Source organism: Pyrus communis, chromosome 13 (assembly GCF_963583255.1).
Source record: "Pyrus communis chromosome 13, drPyrComm1.1, whole genome shotgun sequence".
NCBI classification, from domain to species: Eukaryota; Viridiplantae; Streptophyta; class Magnoliopsida; order Rosales; family Rosaceae; genus Pyrus; species Pyrus communis.
Genome location: NC_084815.1, coordinates 17813695 through 17830877, shown reverse-complemented (window position 1 = coordinate 17830877; position 17183 = coordinate 17813695). Strand labels below are relative to the sequence as shown.

Sequence of the window (17183 nt, the reverse complement as noted above, 5' to 3'; positions counted from 1 at the left end):
CCCCCCCCCCCCTCCCCTTTTTTAAGACCAAATCTCCATGCCCCTATTTGTCACAGTTCCTGAAACTACACCAGTTGTTTCACATAGAGAGGACAAAACTTGAATTCCATTCAATTATAGTGGAGAGTCCAATATGGTACTTGAAATGTTAATATATGATTTTGATTGATTAGAAATTGAAGGTAAAATTAGGTCATGACTGTGACCAAGTAAAGTTGTGGGGGCATTAGATTTTTGGAGAGGATTTAAAACTTGGGGGCTGCATGAATTTGATTGTTTGTTGCTGATTTCACTTGAATGGAAAGAGCACTTATCTCATCCCTTAGTTCTTTCCACAGCTGCGTGCGCTGATTTGAGAGGCCAATTCAACTATCAATAAGCATATATACATACTTTTGTTCCCGCAATTTTCAGATTGATTATCGTGTAATTTAATATGATTACGTGCATTAATTAGCACTATACTTTACCGAAATATGATGTAGACATGTCAAACCCAAGGTTTTCAACCCTTATGTAAAAAAAAATCTCAAAGTTTGGTTCCTTTTTGCTTATATTTTATGTGGTGATAATTCTTTGATAGTAATCAAAACATGGTATATAGAACATAGAACTCAAAACTAATTAGTAATAGATGGAGATGTATACAAACGAAAACGTTATACATATTGCTACTTGGTCACACTCATGATATATAACGTCTTCGTAGATGGATCACGCATTCCAAAATAGTTATACATATTGCCCGGTATACAAACGAAGACCTTGCATGCGACCAAGTTGTGGTGGATATCACAAAGAGGGAGACGTATACAAACGAAGACGTTATACTTATTCGACGTGAGATATGTTAGAGAATAAATTACACATTGATGAGAGCAGGATCTTGCATGTACTTATATGGAGTTGGGCTACTCCTTATATTGTCAATTGGTTTTATGGTTGATCCTCAACTTTCTTTAGGGTATTAGAGCACATTGTCTCACGTGTGAAGCTTAACCGTTACACGTGCTCCACGTCACCTGAGTTGTCCACACGTTAGGCTTGAAAATTCGTCACACGTGAAGAGATGTGTTGAGAGCGAATCACACATTGATGAGAGGAGGACCTTGCATGTGCTTATAATTAGTTGGGCTACTCCCCATATTACCAATTAGTTTTATGTTACATCCTAATCTCAACAACAATCATCCTTTTTTCTAATGTTTTATATAGGAACTTGTTATAGTTAGGAATTCAAAACAATTATATTATACCATTTGTTCTCTTCAATTTTCATAGTGTATGATAACTATTTTGGAATGAAATAATAGCTCCCTCTATATATGGCATATATGCCGGGCGAAATATGAAGGTCCTTGGTGCCTTGAGAGGGAAGAAACAAGAACCAGTAACTGTCAAAAACTTTGTTGATTAGATTTAACTGTCAAAGTACATGCCTGGTAAGAAAGCTTCTTTTGCTTTCCATGAAGACAACATAGAGGGTAATGAAGGATTAGGCGAGAAAATTACACACTAGGGTCGGGTCATCAGACAACCACAACTGCTGGAATGTGGTACTTCATAGAATCATTTATATGCTCCCAGTTCTTAGTTGTAGTGTTCCATTAATTTCTTGTAGTGATTGCATTGAGTTAATGAATCTTTTCCATTCCTAATTAAGCAAACATTTGGAAGAATGTGAGGACAAAGTTAGTTACACATCAGTGAGAGACCAAACTTGTAAGGGCTTATAAGGAGTTGGGCTACGCTCCCTCATGTGTGATGAATTTTCAAGCCTAACACATGAACAACACAACTGGGCGACGTGACGCACATGTGTCCGGTCATTGCCCGTTGAGCTTTACGTACAGGACAACCTGCTCTAATACCATGAAGAAATTAAGGTTCCACCCTAAAACCAATTGGCAATATGATGAGTAACCCAATTACTTATAAGGTCAATTCTTTCTTCAATGTGGTATTCATACTCTCAACAACATGGACTTCCATGAAAATGACCTGACAATTATGCAGGGTTTTTCCTTGCGGTATTTTTCTCTTCCAACTTTATTTGATTTATCAGCTTTCCTACGATGTACTCGTGTACGATACCATGATTTGCCAATAGTTACTAAATAACATTAGTCTAGAACGACGATTCGTTGCTAGAACCGACGTAAATCTTGCCTAACTTCAACTGTATCAGACGGAAGTACCTAATTCCACATATTTTAGCCTTGCAAAATTTAATGCATGATGATCGATGATCACTAGAGTGTATAGTGTGTATATATTAGGTTTTCTTTCAGATATAGATTCTGTATTTGTCTTACTAAATTTTAATGTGAGGGTATGCCTTCTTGCTATAGATAATGTATGTAATACTGTCAGATTGTGAATTGTAACATTTTAGATAAACCGAGGTTGACATGATGTCAATTGCTTGACAAGAGAAAATTTCTCCTTAGTATGCATCACATATAACGAATTTAAAGATTGTCATGTAATTTTGCTGTCGTTGTAGAAAGAAAACTCTCTTGAATTTCGTTCCCTTTTGCAGAAGTGTCTGATTCAAGTTTTCCATTTTTCGTTTGAACTTTTCTTTCTAGCTAGTTTAGTTATGCGGTTTGCTTTATGTATGAGTTTGTAGATGCTTATGTTTTCCTGTGGTGTTGTGTCCGTTATCTCGCGGTCCATTATTCTCTCTGTCGTGTATATATGTTGTAGTTTCATTTCCTCCATTTGACAGACCGACGAGAAACAAAAAGTCAAGATGGCGATGTCTCACATAATCATGCACTATGAAAGACGTTAATTGAAACATGTGGCGTCATGTTGTTCGTCAGGGAGAGAGAGACGGTGAGAGAGAGAGACAGAGAGAGAGAGAGAGAGATGAGAACATTCCATGACTACAATACCAAATATTAAGCCACAACAGAGGCCAAAAACAAATCAGTGGTTAGCCTATTAGTAACTGGTTTAAATTCTCAGCAGGTTGAAGATATAAACTTGTAAAAAAAAATCCCAAATACAAAGAGGGCTAACTTCACTTTCACCATGCCTTGCACACCCTTTTCTTATTGGGAACTAAGTAAAGCAGTCAAAAGAGCAAACCTGCAATTTTTGCAGGAACATTCCTAGTCTCTACTAACAATATGCACACATCACAGAGACTTCCGAGGCTCAATCACCAATCTCATTTTCTCTCATTGTTTGTGGTTTCCTCCGTTGCCGGAAACACCTACCACATCAGGTCCTCACAGGGCAATGCTTAAGGTATATCTGACCCTCACAGGTCAGGGTAGTCAGTAAGCTAAACATCTCAAATCAAGCTGACCGGAGGCGGCAAGATTTGTTGCTGACAACTATCCAATATAGGAGGAACCCCACCATCTACTACATTACTTAGCCGATTAGTTGGATCAACCACACCCGTAGTTGTTTGTTGTAGAAACCGGACAAGGGACCAGAATACATCTAGCCTTGTTACATGCCTAGTTGCCTGTTACAAAAATTTCGGATTAAGATAATTCAGAAAAAAAGTAAAATAACGAATGTCCCCACGACTTTTCATTTTTCTTATGGGAGAAATTATCTAAGATCCTTAATGTAAATATTTCAATTTAGGTTTTACCTCAACGATAAACCTTGCCCATATCTTATCTTCCCGGCTTTCCATAACCCCCTTCAAGATATTTAACCCAAAGCCGCGGATTATGTCTGCTATCTCAAGAAAGAAACCTTGTTCCTCACAAAGCATCTGCAACAGAAGTAGATATTGAAGTCAGGAGGGTTCAAATAATTAAGGTTGACATAAGACTTGGAGGGAACTCTTTCATTTTTTGTATGCCTTTTGCTTACCTCGATAAGCATTTGACCCGGTTGATCAAGGTCCTCGACTACTATAGGGCAAACCACAGTTTGACCCTCAACTGCTAATGCCCGTGTATTACCAACACATTTGGTGCTGTTGTCTTTTAGAACCACTCCATTCTCCTTGCCAATTAGCTGTAAATCCATGCAAAATATTGTCACATTAGTTCATAAAATATAACACATTTTGGGCTTGTCCTGCATACATATAACAGAAATAACCAAACCAACTGACCTTTGGCTCATGAGTCTGTTTAAGCTTATCTGCATATTTCGTCACGCTTTGCAAGAAGACCATGTATTTGATTGTCCGGTCCAACAAAGAATCGATGCTACACTGTTTCATCAAGAAAATATATGAACGTCAAAAACCTTATTAGAAACACAATGTCTAATCTGCAATCTCATTATTGTCTACCGTAAGTGAAAGCAAAAACAAAAATGCGTACCTTGCCACCAGTAGGGATGATCCCCTTCAACTCTTTGATACGGTCTTGAATCTGCTGGCGATCTTTAGGTCTAGGTCGAGTACTCTCCCCAGGCCTTGCCCTTTTCTTGGTGTTCTTTGTGTGTACCTCAGCTTTCTGCTGTTTATCTTGAACCGCACTTCTAGCGCTGACGCTATAGCTGTCATCAATCCATAAGCCTACCTGTGATTTTGGGAAAAAGTCTTTCTTTGGACCAAGACTGTTTGCCCTGTCCAGGTTATAGAAAGATTTCGCTGAATGTGTACTCATATCCAAGCCTGCAAGCCTTGGCGGTTGAACCTGATTGCTATTCACAGATAAACATTCTGATTTCCTTTTTCTAGTGGTGGATGACTGGTCCTCTAGATTGCATTTTACAGAGCTGGAAGTAGTAGTTTTACCATTTAAAAGCTCTTCAAGTCCTAATTCTGAGAACAACCCCTTCCGAGGACCAGGCATGGAACCGGTTATTTCTGACTCTGAGAAGCATTTTGTCAAAGCAGTACCCGTGGCCAAGTAGCCACCACTGGTTGCTGGCATTATAGTATCTTCCCAACACTTCCCGACTTGACCACATGCAAAATCCGGTCCCAAACCATCAACACTCTGAATGATCACAGATTTATTGTGTCCATCGGTGCTAAATGGATTTGTAACCGAACTTTGAATAGAGTTAGCTGGAGTTTGAATTGGAACATGAATAAAGTTATCACCTTTAACCAGACTAGACAACACTGAAGTACTTTCTATTACTTGTGAGAACTCATTGTTCAGTGTGGTTGTCATTGCATTGAAGTTCTGTTCCGGTGACGCAGCAAACCACTGGGAAAGATCATCCAACTGGTACAATCTAGAGAGATCTATACTTAGATCAGCTGGATTACACTCCACCGGGAATCCATGCAGAGATTGCTGGTTATCCATCTGATATCCACAGCTTCCTTGAATAGGTTTCTCGAAGTCAGCTAATGAAGTGAATGCCGAGTCCACCTGAATATTCCTCGCTGTATCTCTGCAAGACTCGAATGAATCATGAAGAATAATTTCCGATGCCAACTGCGGTTCGAATGAAGTCAAAAGTGAAGATTCGGCACTCCACGTACTAAACCAGGGGGTTTTATCAGCTGAGCCAATATCATCAGATGATGTAGACTGAAAACCCACTGCAGAAATAATATTTCCTCGGTGTTCGTCACATTTGTCACCCGGAGTCAAGTTAACATCTCCATTGTAGGAATTCCCAGATGAAATCAATGAAGCAAACAACTCATTTAGATCACTAGTTTCATTGTTCATGGATGAAGGTGCATTTTCCAAAGGAATAAGCCCATCAAGATTTTCCATCTCCCGAAACAACCTTTTTGTTTCATCCAAAACTTCCGGCCTCTCCATAATCTGCAAAAAAAAAATAGCAGTATAATAAAAAAATTAAAAAAAAAAAAGTATTCAACCATTCCATACTATATGATCAACAAACCAAGTGAACTAGATTTTGGACAACATGATCTCATATGAACATAAGAATGTGGAAATCCAGTTTGGTGCTTTTAATTACCTTTTCGGTGGATCCTAACTGAATTACTCCTCGTGGTTCAACGGAGATTATTGCAATTGTCTGCAAGTTAAATTTCAGGGTCAATAAATACGACTATGGATGGATAAAGAAAAGTTTACAACAAATATGGCTACAAATGGCCGTGAAAAGAAAAGAGTTCATCAGATATATCATACATTCAACTACTCTCACTTCATTTCACGAAAGCATAAAGGATCGAACGGAAATAATCATACCTTTATACCAGAAGAAAATTGGCAACTGAACTCAGAATAATCCTGCAAATGGCAGAAAAGTTCAACTTAAGCAAAAACGAGCAACTCCGATTTCTCAGAATTTTTAACTTAATTTGAGCAATTCAACAAGAACTTGGATGGCCTACCAACCTGAAACATATCTTGATTTTCAAGAGAACTGCATGGATTCCATCCTCCACCGTGAGCATCTGAATGCATCCATCGATGCTTTCCGGTGAAAGCGGTTTGCCCAATAATACTATTTCAAACAACAAAACAACAAGATCAGCCATTTTAGAAGTAACTTTGTAATGCTTGTCTGAAACAACAAAAGTAATTTTGCAGGGATGTTTTGTAATCAAGTTTTATGGATTTTCGGATTCGAATTCGGAAAAAGAGTAAACTGAAACGGAGTAAGTATTGGGCGCACCCTTCTCCAAGTACATGGACCTGTGGAAGCATATTTTCAATCACTGCTCCCACATGATCTTCATAGTAGGCATCTCCCATTGTCAACAACCTAAAGCATTACAAACCCAGAATTAATGTCAGATTTGAAACCAATAAAAAATTAATTATAATCCCGAATAATAAATGTGAACTTCAATACAAGCTTTGATCTCACAAAGGAAAGTGCAAAATTTCCAGCATGCAGAAAATAGATAACCAATATTTGAAAGGAGAATACCAATAACTAGTGCCTGCAATTAATGGCAACATAAAAAGCATTCTTTTGAACCATTTCAATCTATATGTAAAAGCTAAGTCCAATCAGACTGAAAGATTGGATTTTTATAACCCCACATAAAAATATATATGTTAAAAGAGGACTTGTACCCAGTATTCCCACAAGAAGAAATGCATCTTGGGACAAAAACAAAACAGATTGTTAAGTTGGAAAAACCAAATGATAAAAAAAAAAAAAAAAAAAAAGGAAGAAAAAAATCAGGAACCAAAAGAAACAAACAAAAACAGCATGAATATACAAATGGAAGTATTTTATTTTCTTCCCCAAAAGGAAAAAAAAGGAGACAGAAACAATGGGAACTTACATGGAATTTCTGTGATCAAATCGCCAGAAAACCCCATAAGACCACCCATTGCTAACACACAGACTCCTCAGCCTCTCTCTTACCACTGAACTTTCACCCATTTGGGCCATTTCACTATCCAAATCAAACCAACCTCAAAAATCCCAAATCCTCAGAACCCAAAGTCCATGTCCGAGTCAACCAGGGCAGCTCAACTCGGTCACTCAGTCACTCAAGAACCCACCAACCCTGAAACCGAACTACTTTTTGCTGTAATTTTTGTTGCTTCTTGAACAAATTAATGAAGCAAAAAAACCAAAGCTTGTTGCTTTCTGGTGGTTGCTGCGAGAAAACAAGCTAAAGTTGCACAACAAAGAGTGTTTGTATTGTGTTGCCTGAAATTTTTAGAAGGTGAAAGTGGTCAGTTTTAGAGAGTGAAGAGTTTAAGATTGCAAGGTAAGGTTTTATATTTATATATAAGAAGAGAAGGTGCTGGTTAAGGTTTGCTTTGCTTTTGTCTCTCCTTTTTCTTTCTCTCTCAAGTCTCTAAAAATGTTTTGGGTAAATTACACTTTCATATCTAAGGTTTAAGATTTATTTTAATTCTTTACCATATTTTTAAAATATTTCACTTTCATACTTTAAATACTATTTTATTTCAAAATAATATCTCCGTTACATTTTTCATCCTTTAAATGCTGACATGGCTACCACATATATATATCACCTGGCTGCCAAATATCAACCACGTAACAAATAAAATAATTTTTTAATTTTTTTAAAAAAACCTGAATTTTCTCAAAAAAAATAAATAAATTTTAATCCCACATCTGCAAGAAGAAGAAGAAGAGCGAGGAAGAAAGAAAAAAAAATTGTCCCTCCCGCTCCCCCTCCCCTGCGACCCACATATGCAGGAGGAAGAAGAACAAGAAGAAGAAGAAGAGGGAGGAAGAAAGAAAGAAAAAAAAAATTGTCCCCCCCCCCCCTCCCCAGCGACCCACATATGTAGGAGGAAGAAGAAGAAAAGAACAAGGAGAAGAAGAGGGAGAAAGAAAGAAAAAGAACAAAAAAACAAATTGTCCCTCCCCTCACTCCCGCTTCCCAGCGACCCACATATGCAAGAAAGAGAGGGAGGAAGAAAGAAAAAAAAAAAAAAATTTCCCTCCCCCCAGCGAGAAGAAGAAGAAGAAAGGAAACCAGAACCCCCATTCCCCCCCCCCACCCCCCTCGATCCTCCTCCCGTCCCCTGCCCCCACCCCGACCCAGCTCCCTTCCTCCCTGTTCTTCTTCTTCTTCTTGCAGATGTAGGTTTCAATTTTTTTTTTTTTTTTTGAAAAAATTCAGGTTTTCTAAAAAAAAATTAAAAATTATTTTATTTACCATGTGGCAGACATTTGGCAGCCACGTAGTGTGGCAGCCACATCAGGATTTAACGGATCAATGGATGAAAAATGTAATGGAGGTATTATTTTGAAATAAAATAGTACTTAAGGTATGAAAGTGAAATGTTTTAAAGATGTGGTAAGGAATTGAAATAGATCACAATCCTAAGGTATGAAAGTGTAATTTATTATCCTTTATGGGTTCAACTTCAATGTCTGGTCTCTTGTTTCCAACTATCGGATTAAATAAATTGAACAAAATTAATAAATAAAAATTAATAAGGATGTGCGAAAGATAAAAATCTCAGGCTCGACTCTACCGTAGCACGATATTATCCGTTTTGGGTCCCTACCACACCCTCTGGTCTCTTGTTTCCAACTATCGGATTAAATAAATTGAACAAAATTAATAAATAAAAATTAATAAGGATGTGCGAAAGATAAAAATCTCAGGCTCGACTCTACCGTAGCACGATATTATCCGTTTTGGGTCCCTACCACACCTTCACGGTTTTGTTTCTAGGAACTCATACGAGAACTTCCAAGTGAATCACCCATCATGGGTTTGCTCCCAAATGGCCTCGTCCTAGTTAGAGATGGAAATATATATATATATATAAAGCTTACATGATCCACTCCCTTGGACGATGTGGGATGTTACAATCCATCCCTCTTAGAGGCCCGACATTCTCGTCGACACACATCTGGGCAAGGATTGACTCTGATACCAAATTGTCACATCTCGGCCCGAGCCCACACCACATACCGGGCTCGACTCCACCATAGTACGATATTGTCTGCTTTCGACCCCTACCAGACCCTCACGGTTTTGTTTCTGGAAACTCATACGAGAACTTCCCAGTGAATCACCCATCATGGGATTGCTCTCGCGCGAACTCGTTTAACTTCGGAGTTCCAATGAACTCTGAAGCCAGTGAGTTCCCAAATGGCCCCGTGCTAGGTAGAGATGGGAATATACATATAAGGCTTACAGATTCCACTCCCTTGGACGATGTGGGATGTTACATATATTGTTTTATTACTTTATGCAATGCAATGTATGTAAATATTAAATTTAATTTGATATGAATGTAGAATGTAATATTTAATAAATCAATTCACGTGTTATAAAATGATTGAATTCATAAATTTTTTAAAAGTAATAACTACAGAGTATTTTCTCCTCTATACTAATAAAATGAATATATCAAACGGCAACTACAAACAAAATTAAAAAAGAGTACGTTCATAAGGAAAATTGTGTGTGATAATCGATATTGATTTATGCAGCAGTGTGACAGGCACATAAAAAAATTTGATAGAAATAATAAAATTTAAAATGAAAAGAAAGACAAAATTAAAATATCAGATACAGTAATCCGAAGTTGAGGGGGAAATCTGGATCGTGGGTATTTAATTTTGCTATGTTAATATCGTTGTCTTATTGGAGACTTGGACGTGCCGGTGACAGGTCCCCATCTGTACGCCCTGAACCCTTTCCGTTGATTTACCGCCTATAGCCGGTTGGTATGGTTGATTATCTCGGAAGGAACTTTCCAAATCCCAGGAGATATTGAAATTCCGTGAGATGGGGGAAAATGAAAGGGTAAATCTAAGCTTTATTGCATAGTTATTAGGAAATTTTTTCTTTTAATTTATAATTAACTCATGAAATATATCGTGTCTTTTTCTTTATTTGATAGGTGTTGAATGATAGAGAATAATATGGAATCTGGACTTTCTTTGTGAGGATTCTGAAGATTTGTGAATTGTATCAATTTATCATACATCGTGTAATCAAAAATCATTTTAAATTTTTTTATTTAAAATTGAACATAAAAAATTCATGATGAAATTGATCGCACAATGTACGATGAACGAACTCGATTCAAAGATTTCAAGGATCCTCACAAAGAAGATACGGAGAGGATTCTGTTGGAATATTATGAACTTAATTGAGCAAATGAATAATTGTGTTGTTAAGGAGCTTAATTTCTTATGCTTTTGTGAATGCTCTTGATTTTATTTTATAATTAATTTGCAATAACTTTACCAAAATCTATATGGCTAAAGATTACAAAGTTTATTGAACAAGAAAAACAAGAAACGCAATTCAAATGTACAAATTGAGAAAGGTGACGATGACCTAGAGCTATCGACCAAAGGTCGAATTTTCTCTAGTTGGAAATGAGGAGCCCTAGAGTTGGAAAGAAAGAGATGAAGAAGATAAAAGCCTAGAAATAGAGCAATTATACCCCAAAATAATTTTTGTATCCCTCCATATTTTGATGTGATTTATAGATTTAGTATATTTTTTTTTTGTCAAAACAATTAATATATTTAATATTTAGAAAGAAAAAAAAAACTCTTGTTGTTTTGTCTCTCTTTTTGTTTTAAGGGGAAAATTTAACATTATTCCTGAATTGCAAGTCATGTTTCAATTTGTCTTTTGAACTTTTAAACTGAAAGATTAGAGGAAAAAAATGAAACGAAGTCTTATGTGCAGTTGAAGGCTTTAAAGGTTTTTTTTTTTTACTAGTTTTGTGTTCAATTTTTTACTTTGATAAATCACAAGATGGTGGTTAAGGGAGATTGAAATATTTCTCTGAACATTCTTGACTCTCGAAAGAATGGATTGACATAACCATCAGCTGAGCCATTTAAAAAAAAAAACAAAACAAGAGGCATGTTTAAGTTTTCTCCTTTTTACATGGAAAAAGAGAGAGTAGAAATCCACAACTATAAACCACCCACTATGAATTCTTAATTTTAATTTCTGTTCCAAGAGAAAAAGAAAATTATCCATCCACAAAAAGGGAAACGAAAATGGAGATCGAAAATAACTCGCCAACAAGGTCAGCATCAAAAGCCACACAAGGTCACAAAAAGCAAAAGTCCCTATTTTTTTTTTTTTTTTTTTTTGGACAAATGCAAACGTCCCTATCAATCTATGAACCCCACACAGCAGCATACCCTACTAGTCTACTACTAACATTCCAGTGGCAATAATATTATACTGCAAATCTCCTTTCCCCACTATTACATCTATAAATATATGGGAAAATGATACTAGCCGGATTCCTTTTTTGGGAATTCGAGAGATTTTGTAATCGTGTTCGTTTATAGTATATCGTGCGATCAGTTTTTATTAGATACTATTTATATTTATTTTAAATTTTAAATTTTAAAAAATTTCTGACCGCACGATGTATGATGAACGGACACAATTACAAGATCTTCCTGATCCCTAGGAAAAGGATCCGACAAGGATCCTTATCCAAGGGCATCCTACCACATTTAAAATATAATAAAAATGGATTAAGATTACGGTATATAATGATATTTCTCATCAGTCATCATTTATAAATGAAAAGTTTTAAATTCGATTCATATGGATGACAAATACTTATAATATTTGTGTCGATTCACACATTGTGTGACCTATGAATCATCATACCTATACTATTTGTTTTAGTTGGATACATATAGCGTAACTAATTCATTGTGCAAATTAACTCAATCTTTTTCCCTTAAAGTAGAATATCGTTTTTTCAAATGAAGTAGAATAACATTGTATTTGAATAAAAAGAAGTACGTTTAATAAATAAAGAAGGGAAAATCTACATGCTAGCTTGTGCCATCTAATAAGCAATAGATACGTGACAAGTTCTCTACACAATAATCTCATTAAAAGTGTCATTCCAAGGAAATAGATAAGCTAAGCATATAATATTGTATTTTATTATTATTATTATTATTTTTTCATTTATAACATCTCTTTTTACCTTTTAATTTTGTCATCTTCCATCACTCAGAATGTCTTACACCTAAAAAGATGTGGAGCCTGATTTGTCTATTCAGGCTATTGTAGGCAAATTTACCTACTTTTGGATGTCAAATTTTTTTGCACCCAAAATGGGTATGGTTCTCTATAGCCTCAATTATTGACTGACATATGTTTACAAACTTAATTTTTTTTAATTTTGGTTTCATAAACTTAATATGTCAAACAATGATTGGGACCACACCATTTTGAATGCGGAAGATTTGATCTCTTTTTATAAGGTATGCAAAATTTGCAAACTAAATTGCTTAATACCACAATAGCTACTTTGCCTACGTAACTAATCAAAATGAATTTGCCTACTCAATTGCCTACCTCTTTAATAATGCACCAAAACTTCATGTTGAGCAGTATATCACCAAGCTTTATGCTAACTTTGATTTTAATAATCATGGACGGTGCTACTATTTTCTATCACCCCTTCATTTTCGATCTCTCTCTATCTCACTCTTTAACATTTCATTGGTTATAGAACATCAAGGCCAAAACAGAAATATACCATAGCCGTTTTATCTTATTAATTAATTATTTTTGTATAATTCTCTGAATTTCATACTACTTTTTTTAATTCCCATGTACGCATTTTTTAACTTCTTTCCGTCTAAATGATTTCTGCATATTTAACATTAGGTAAAATTGTGTGTTGTCTAGACCTATCTATCCTGTACACCTGACCAACAACTTTTCAATTGAACAAAAGAAAAAATGTTCAATTAATCTATAAAATATATTATCGTATATACTAGTATTATTTACTTAATATCATAATCTTAGAGAAATGATAACTGCAAAATCCTTTTTAACTTTTTATGCACTTTTGTTTAATCTTGTTCATTGATTTCGTTTCATTTATTCAATTCGTTGGCTAGAAATAAAGATGAGTGTGTAAAAGGCTAAGAACCCATTTGAAAGTGCTTTTAAAATAACTGAAAACGATTTTTTCAAAAGAAATGTTTTTGAGTTGCCACTCACTACTTCGGTCTGGTGGTATTCCTTTTTCGCTTAGAAATGAAAGGTCTTAGGTTCGAATCTCGTAGATGGCGAATTCGATACCAAATTAAGCTACCTATTGTATAGCTTAGCCGAACTTCCCCTCCTCATAGTGTAAAAATATCGATATACTAAAAAGAAAATATTTTTGAGTTCATAAGCGCTTGAAGTGCTTTTCCAATATTCACTTGCGTTTTTCTTAAAAATTCCTTTTGGGTTAGTGTAGGAAAACAATTTGTATGAAACTAGTCCATCGTCATTGTGGTATTTTGCTCTAATAATGTCATGTAACGTATAAATTTCTTACCATGTGACATGACATAATTAGATCAAGATGTCGTGTTAACCGTTTCAAGTAAGTCGCTTTTCTAATGCAAAAATAGTTGCATCCGTATCATCCGAGTGAAACATTGTCCGACAGAGTGTTATCTTGCTGAATTCAATCCATTACTACTACATGACCAAATTAAATTACAGATTGAAGCCTCATAAAAAAAGCTAATGTATAGGGAAGTGACTGTTGCTTGGTTGGGAAGAGTGGTGGTAGCTGGCGGCTAATGGTGAATAGCCTAATGGAAAAGTGGCCACCGGCGGAGCCCGAAGATTATGCGGGCCAGAGAGAATATTCCGAATAGAAGATTGAGTTGTCGGTGGGCCCCAGAAGAGGGTCCCACCCTCGGGAAATGGTAACATTATAGTAAGATCCTAAAGGCAAATATTGGTGGAGGTGGTCCCCAGTTGTAGGGTTTGTGGGGTTTGTAGGGATCATATTCTGATTTCACACCTGCCGATGCCTCACCTTCTCTCTCTCGTTTTTTAACAATTCTACACTCTAGTCACCAAGATGATAATACCAATAATCAAGGTTAGTGATATTCCCCACTCTTTTTGCCATTCACTTAATTTTTGTTCAATTTTTCTTAATTTATTCGATCTGATTATTGAAATTCTGATCGAAAAATTAGACATTCTATGCCCTTGAAGAGTGATTTGTTGTGCAATCAATAATTAAGAGGAGTATTTGAGAATTAAAAATAGATATGTAGATAGTCCTCACACGAATAATATTAGGAAAACTAAATTTGTAGACAAAATTTTGTAAACTAAATGACATAGAAGTTAATTATTAAATTATTACTTAAGTATTAATAAACGTGATCAATAGTATAAGTGAAATATCATTTAATTTATAAATTTATCTACAAATTTTATCTTCCTAACATTACCCCTCCACACACAATTACATGGCAATTGTCTTCAATTTTAATGAAATTCATTTGAGACTTTGAGGGTTGCATCAACTTCAAGTGTGTCGAATGTCAATAATAATGAAAATGATGCACATCATTAACGGTTCATGGTCAAATCCCGTTCAAAGCATCAAATACCGATGAGATGGGATTATATTTGTGACTCAAAATTTTTTTAGTAATACTTTGAGGGTTTCAACTGTTAAATTTTTGTTTAAAAATACAAAAATCAAGATTTAACAATTAAAACACTTTGAATATCAGACACTCTGAATCACCAAGAAAATTCCATTTGTGACTTGTATATTTCCCAATAAGATGGGGCTTAAACAAATGAAATGAAAAACATGTTAGCGTTAGTCGTAAATGCTTAAAAGAGCATTGGAGTCCTAACATTTTTTCTAGTGTATGACATTAAATGTGAGTAAACATAAAAGCTCGTGGGCAATCCCAATTCAAGTAGACATATAGTCACACCATTTCACACAATTCAACATAAAAGGTCCCGTGCTAGCATCTCGTATATATAGTACAATACTCTGTGTGTGTGTGTGGAAAAAGTTTGGTGTTTATGTAAGTATATGTAAGTAGAGCGTGGATAGGTACAAAAAGTAGAGATGGTTAACAAAAAGTAAGGATAATCAATTAGTCATACACCCATGTTTAATTATGTTTGTAAATTTTATTTGAATTATAGGATTAGATTTTTTTTTTTCTTTTAAAACGATAAATTTTGTTAGATTAGATTTTAGATTAGTCACATACGGGATTCGAACTCACTCATCCTAAAAGCTTAACTCCTTTCTACCACTGTAATAAAAAGTCACTTGCATAGAATCAAATAATTAGAAATTAAAAAAAATGTGTAAGAAGAGAAAAAGAGTGATTAATTATCATCTTGCACAATTTGAGGTCTTTTCAATATGATACATACATAGCCCCGGATTAGTGAGCCATCCCCTATATTCTTATTAGCAACTGGCACAATTTGTTTTATATATATGCTCCATACAAACCCTAGACCAAGCTCGGTGACTTCTCAGTCCTTAACTGATACAACTATCTAGCTGATCAACAACCAAACCTGTATTAACATTGAAAATTTGAAACATCTCTCTCTCTCTCTCTCTCTCTCTCTATCTCTCTCTCTCTCTCTGTTTGTAGGGTATCCAAGGTCCAAACCCGAAAAGCTTAGGGGAACATCCATTATTCTTCATGATAAAATTATGAAAAGAGAGATCAAATGTTGGTGCACTAGTGCATGAGACATATATATAGTATTGGGTCCCCATGCAAATATATCCACAATCTACTCCTAGACTGATAATCTTGACCTTTCACAGTACTACTATTCACACCACCACCAAAATGGCAAATCCCTTCTTTACTCTTCTCCCCCATGCCAATTTGGATCTTTCACGCTCTCATTTCATGTTTATATGACATTACATCCTCTCCATTACCTATTCATCTCTCCTCCAATCCCTATTCTCCATCTGCTTCAATAGACTACCCAATTACTAAGGACCACTTTCTTCTTTTCTTTGGACACACTTTAACTTTGTAATACTGGTAGAGGCACCAACTGTTATTTGAAACCTTTTTTTTTTTTTTTGGTTGCACTAGAGGAGGAATTCAACTCTGAACCTATTATTCATCTCTCCTCCAATCCCTATTCTCCATCTGCTTCAATAGACTACCCAATTAACTAAGGCCCGCTTTCTTCTTTTCTTTGGACACACTTTAACTTTGTAATACTAGTAGAGGAACCCACTATTATTTGAAACTTTTTTTTTTTTTTGGTTGCATTAGAGGAGGAATTCAACTCCGAACCTATTATAATCTTAACTCATTGTTTTATCTTTTTTTGGAATTTGAAGGGCTATTATATATCTCAACTTTTAGGTCTAACTAATGTGATGGTATATTTCTTTTCTTTCTGTTTGGACATGCTTTGGAGAGATCCTAAGTATCACTAGTTGTATAAACTCATGTATTTATCTATCTATCTCATTACTTGACTAGATGTGTGATGATATAGCACACACAATCGGTTACAACTATTGATAACCATACACAGTTGGTGCTAGAGCATATTTTCTTATGCCCTAAACTTCATTAATTCTCAAAATGTAAGAATCGATGTGTGATACATCACATCAGTTAGTAACTATAAGCTGAGATGACAATTAAGTCTCTAGCATTGTTGTTTTTGTAATTAATTTCCCTCTCAATTTTACTCAAATTAACAAAGCATTGCATGATTGAAGTCAACCACAATGTGATTGTTCTTAAACATGTTCATTTTGGTGTTTATATGTTAGTTAACATCGTTAATTGTATGGTCTCTGCCTTTAAACCATACTTAGCTAGCAGCTCAAATTTTGTGTTAGTGGGTGGGTTTGTCAGAGGGAGATAGAACCCACCACAAGTGATTTCAAAGACGCAAAGGTACTCCAATTTTTCTCAGCATCACCACCCTTCATCTTTATCAAGCAAAAGACTATGATTTTGTCTCCTCAAAACAACACACGCTTCATCATAGCCGTTGAGAATTAGGTCAACTGCATCAA

General features: G+C 35.5%; 1 protein-coding gene across 1 annotated transcript; it reads right to left on the bottom strand.

Moving 5' to 3' along the window:
• Nucleotides 1–2891: 2891 nt before the first annotated feature.
• LOC137713558 (transcription factor bHLH157-like) lies at nucleotides 2892–7569 on the bottom strand. Its single transcript, XM_068452869.1, has 10 exons — nucleotides 7166–7569; nucleotides 6544–6633; nucleotides 6264–6372; nucleotides 6114–6155; nucleotides 5878–5937; nucleotides 4305–5717; nucleotides 4091–4192; nucleotides 3844–3990; nucleotides 3617–3742; nucleotides 2892–3484 (listed from the first exon to the last, which is right to left on the bottom strand). The coding sequence occupies exons 1-10, from the start codon at nucleotides 7273–7275 to the stop codon at nucleotides 3305–3307; spliced, it is 2379 nt and encodes a 792-aa protein (XP_068308970.1). The 5' UTR covers nucleotides 7276–7569; the 3' UTR covers nucleotides 2892–3304.
• Nucleotides 7570–17183: the final 9614 nt, after the last annotated feature.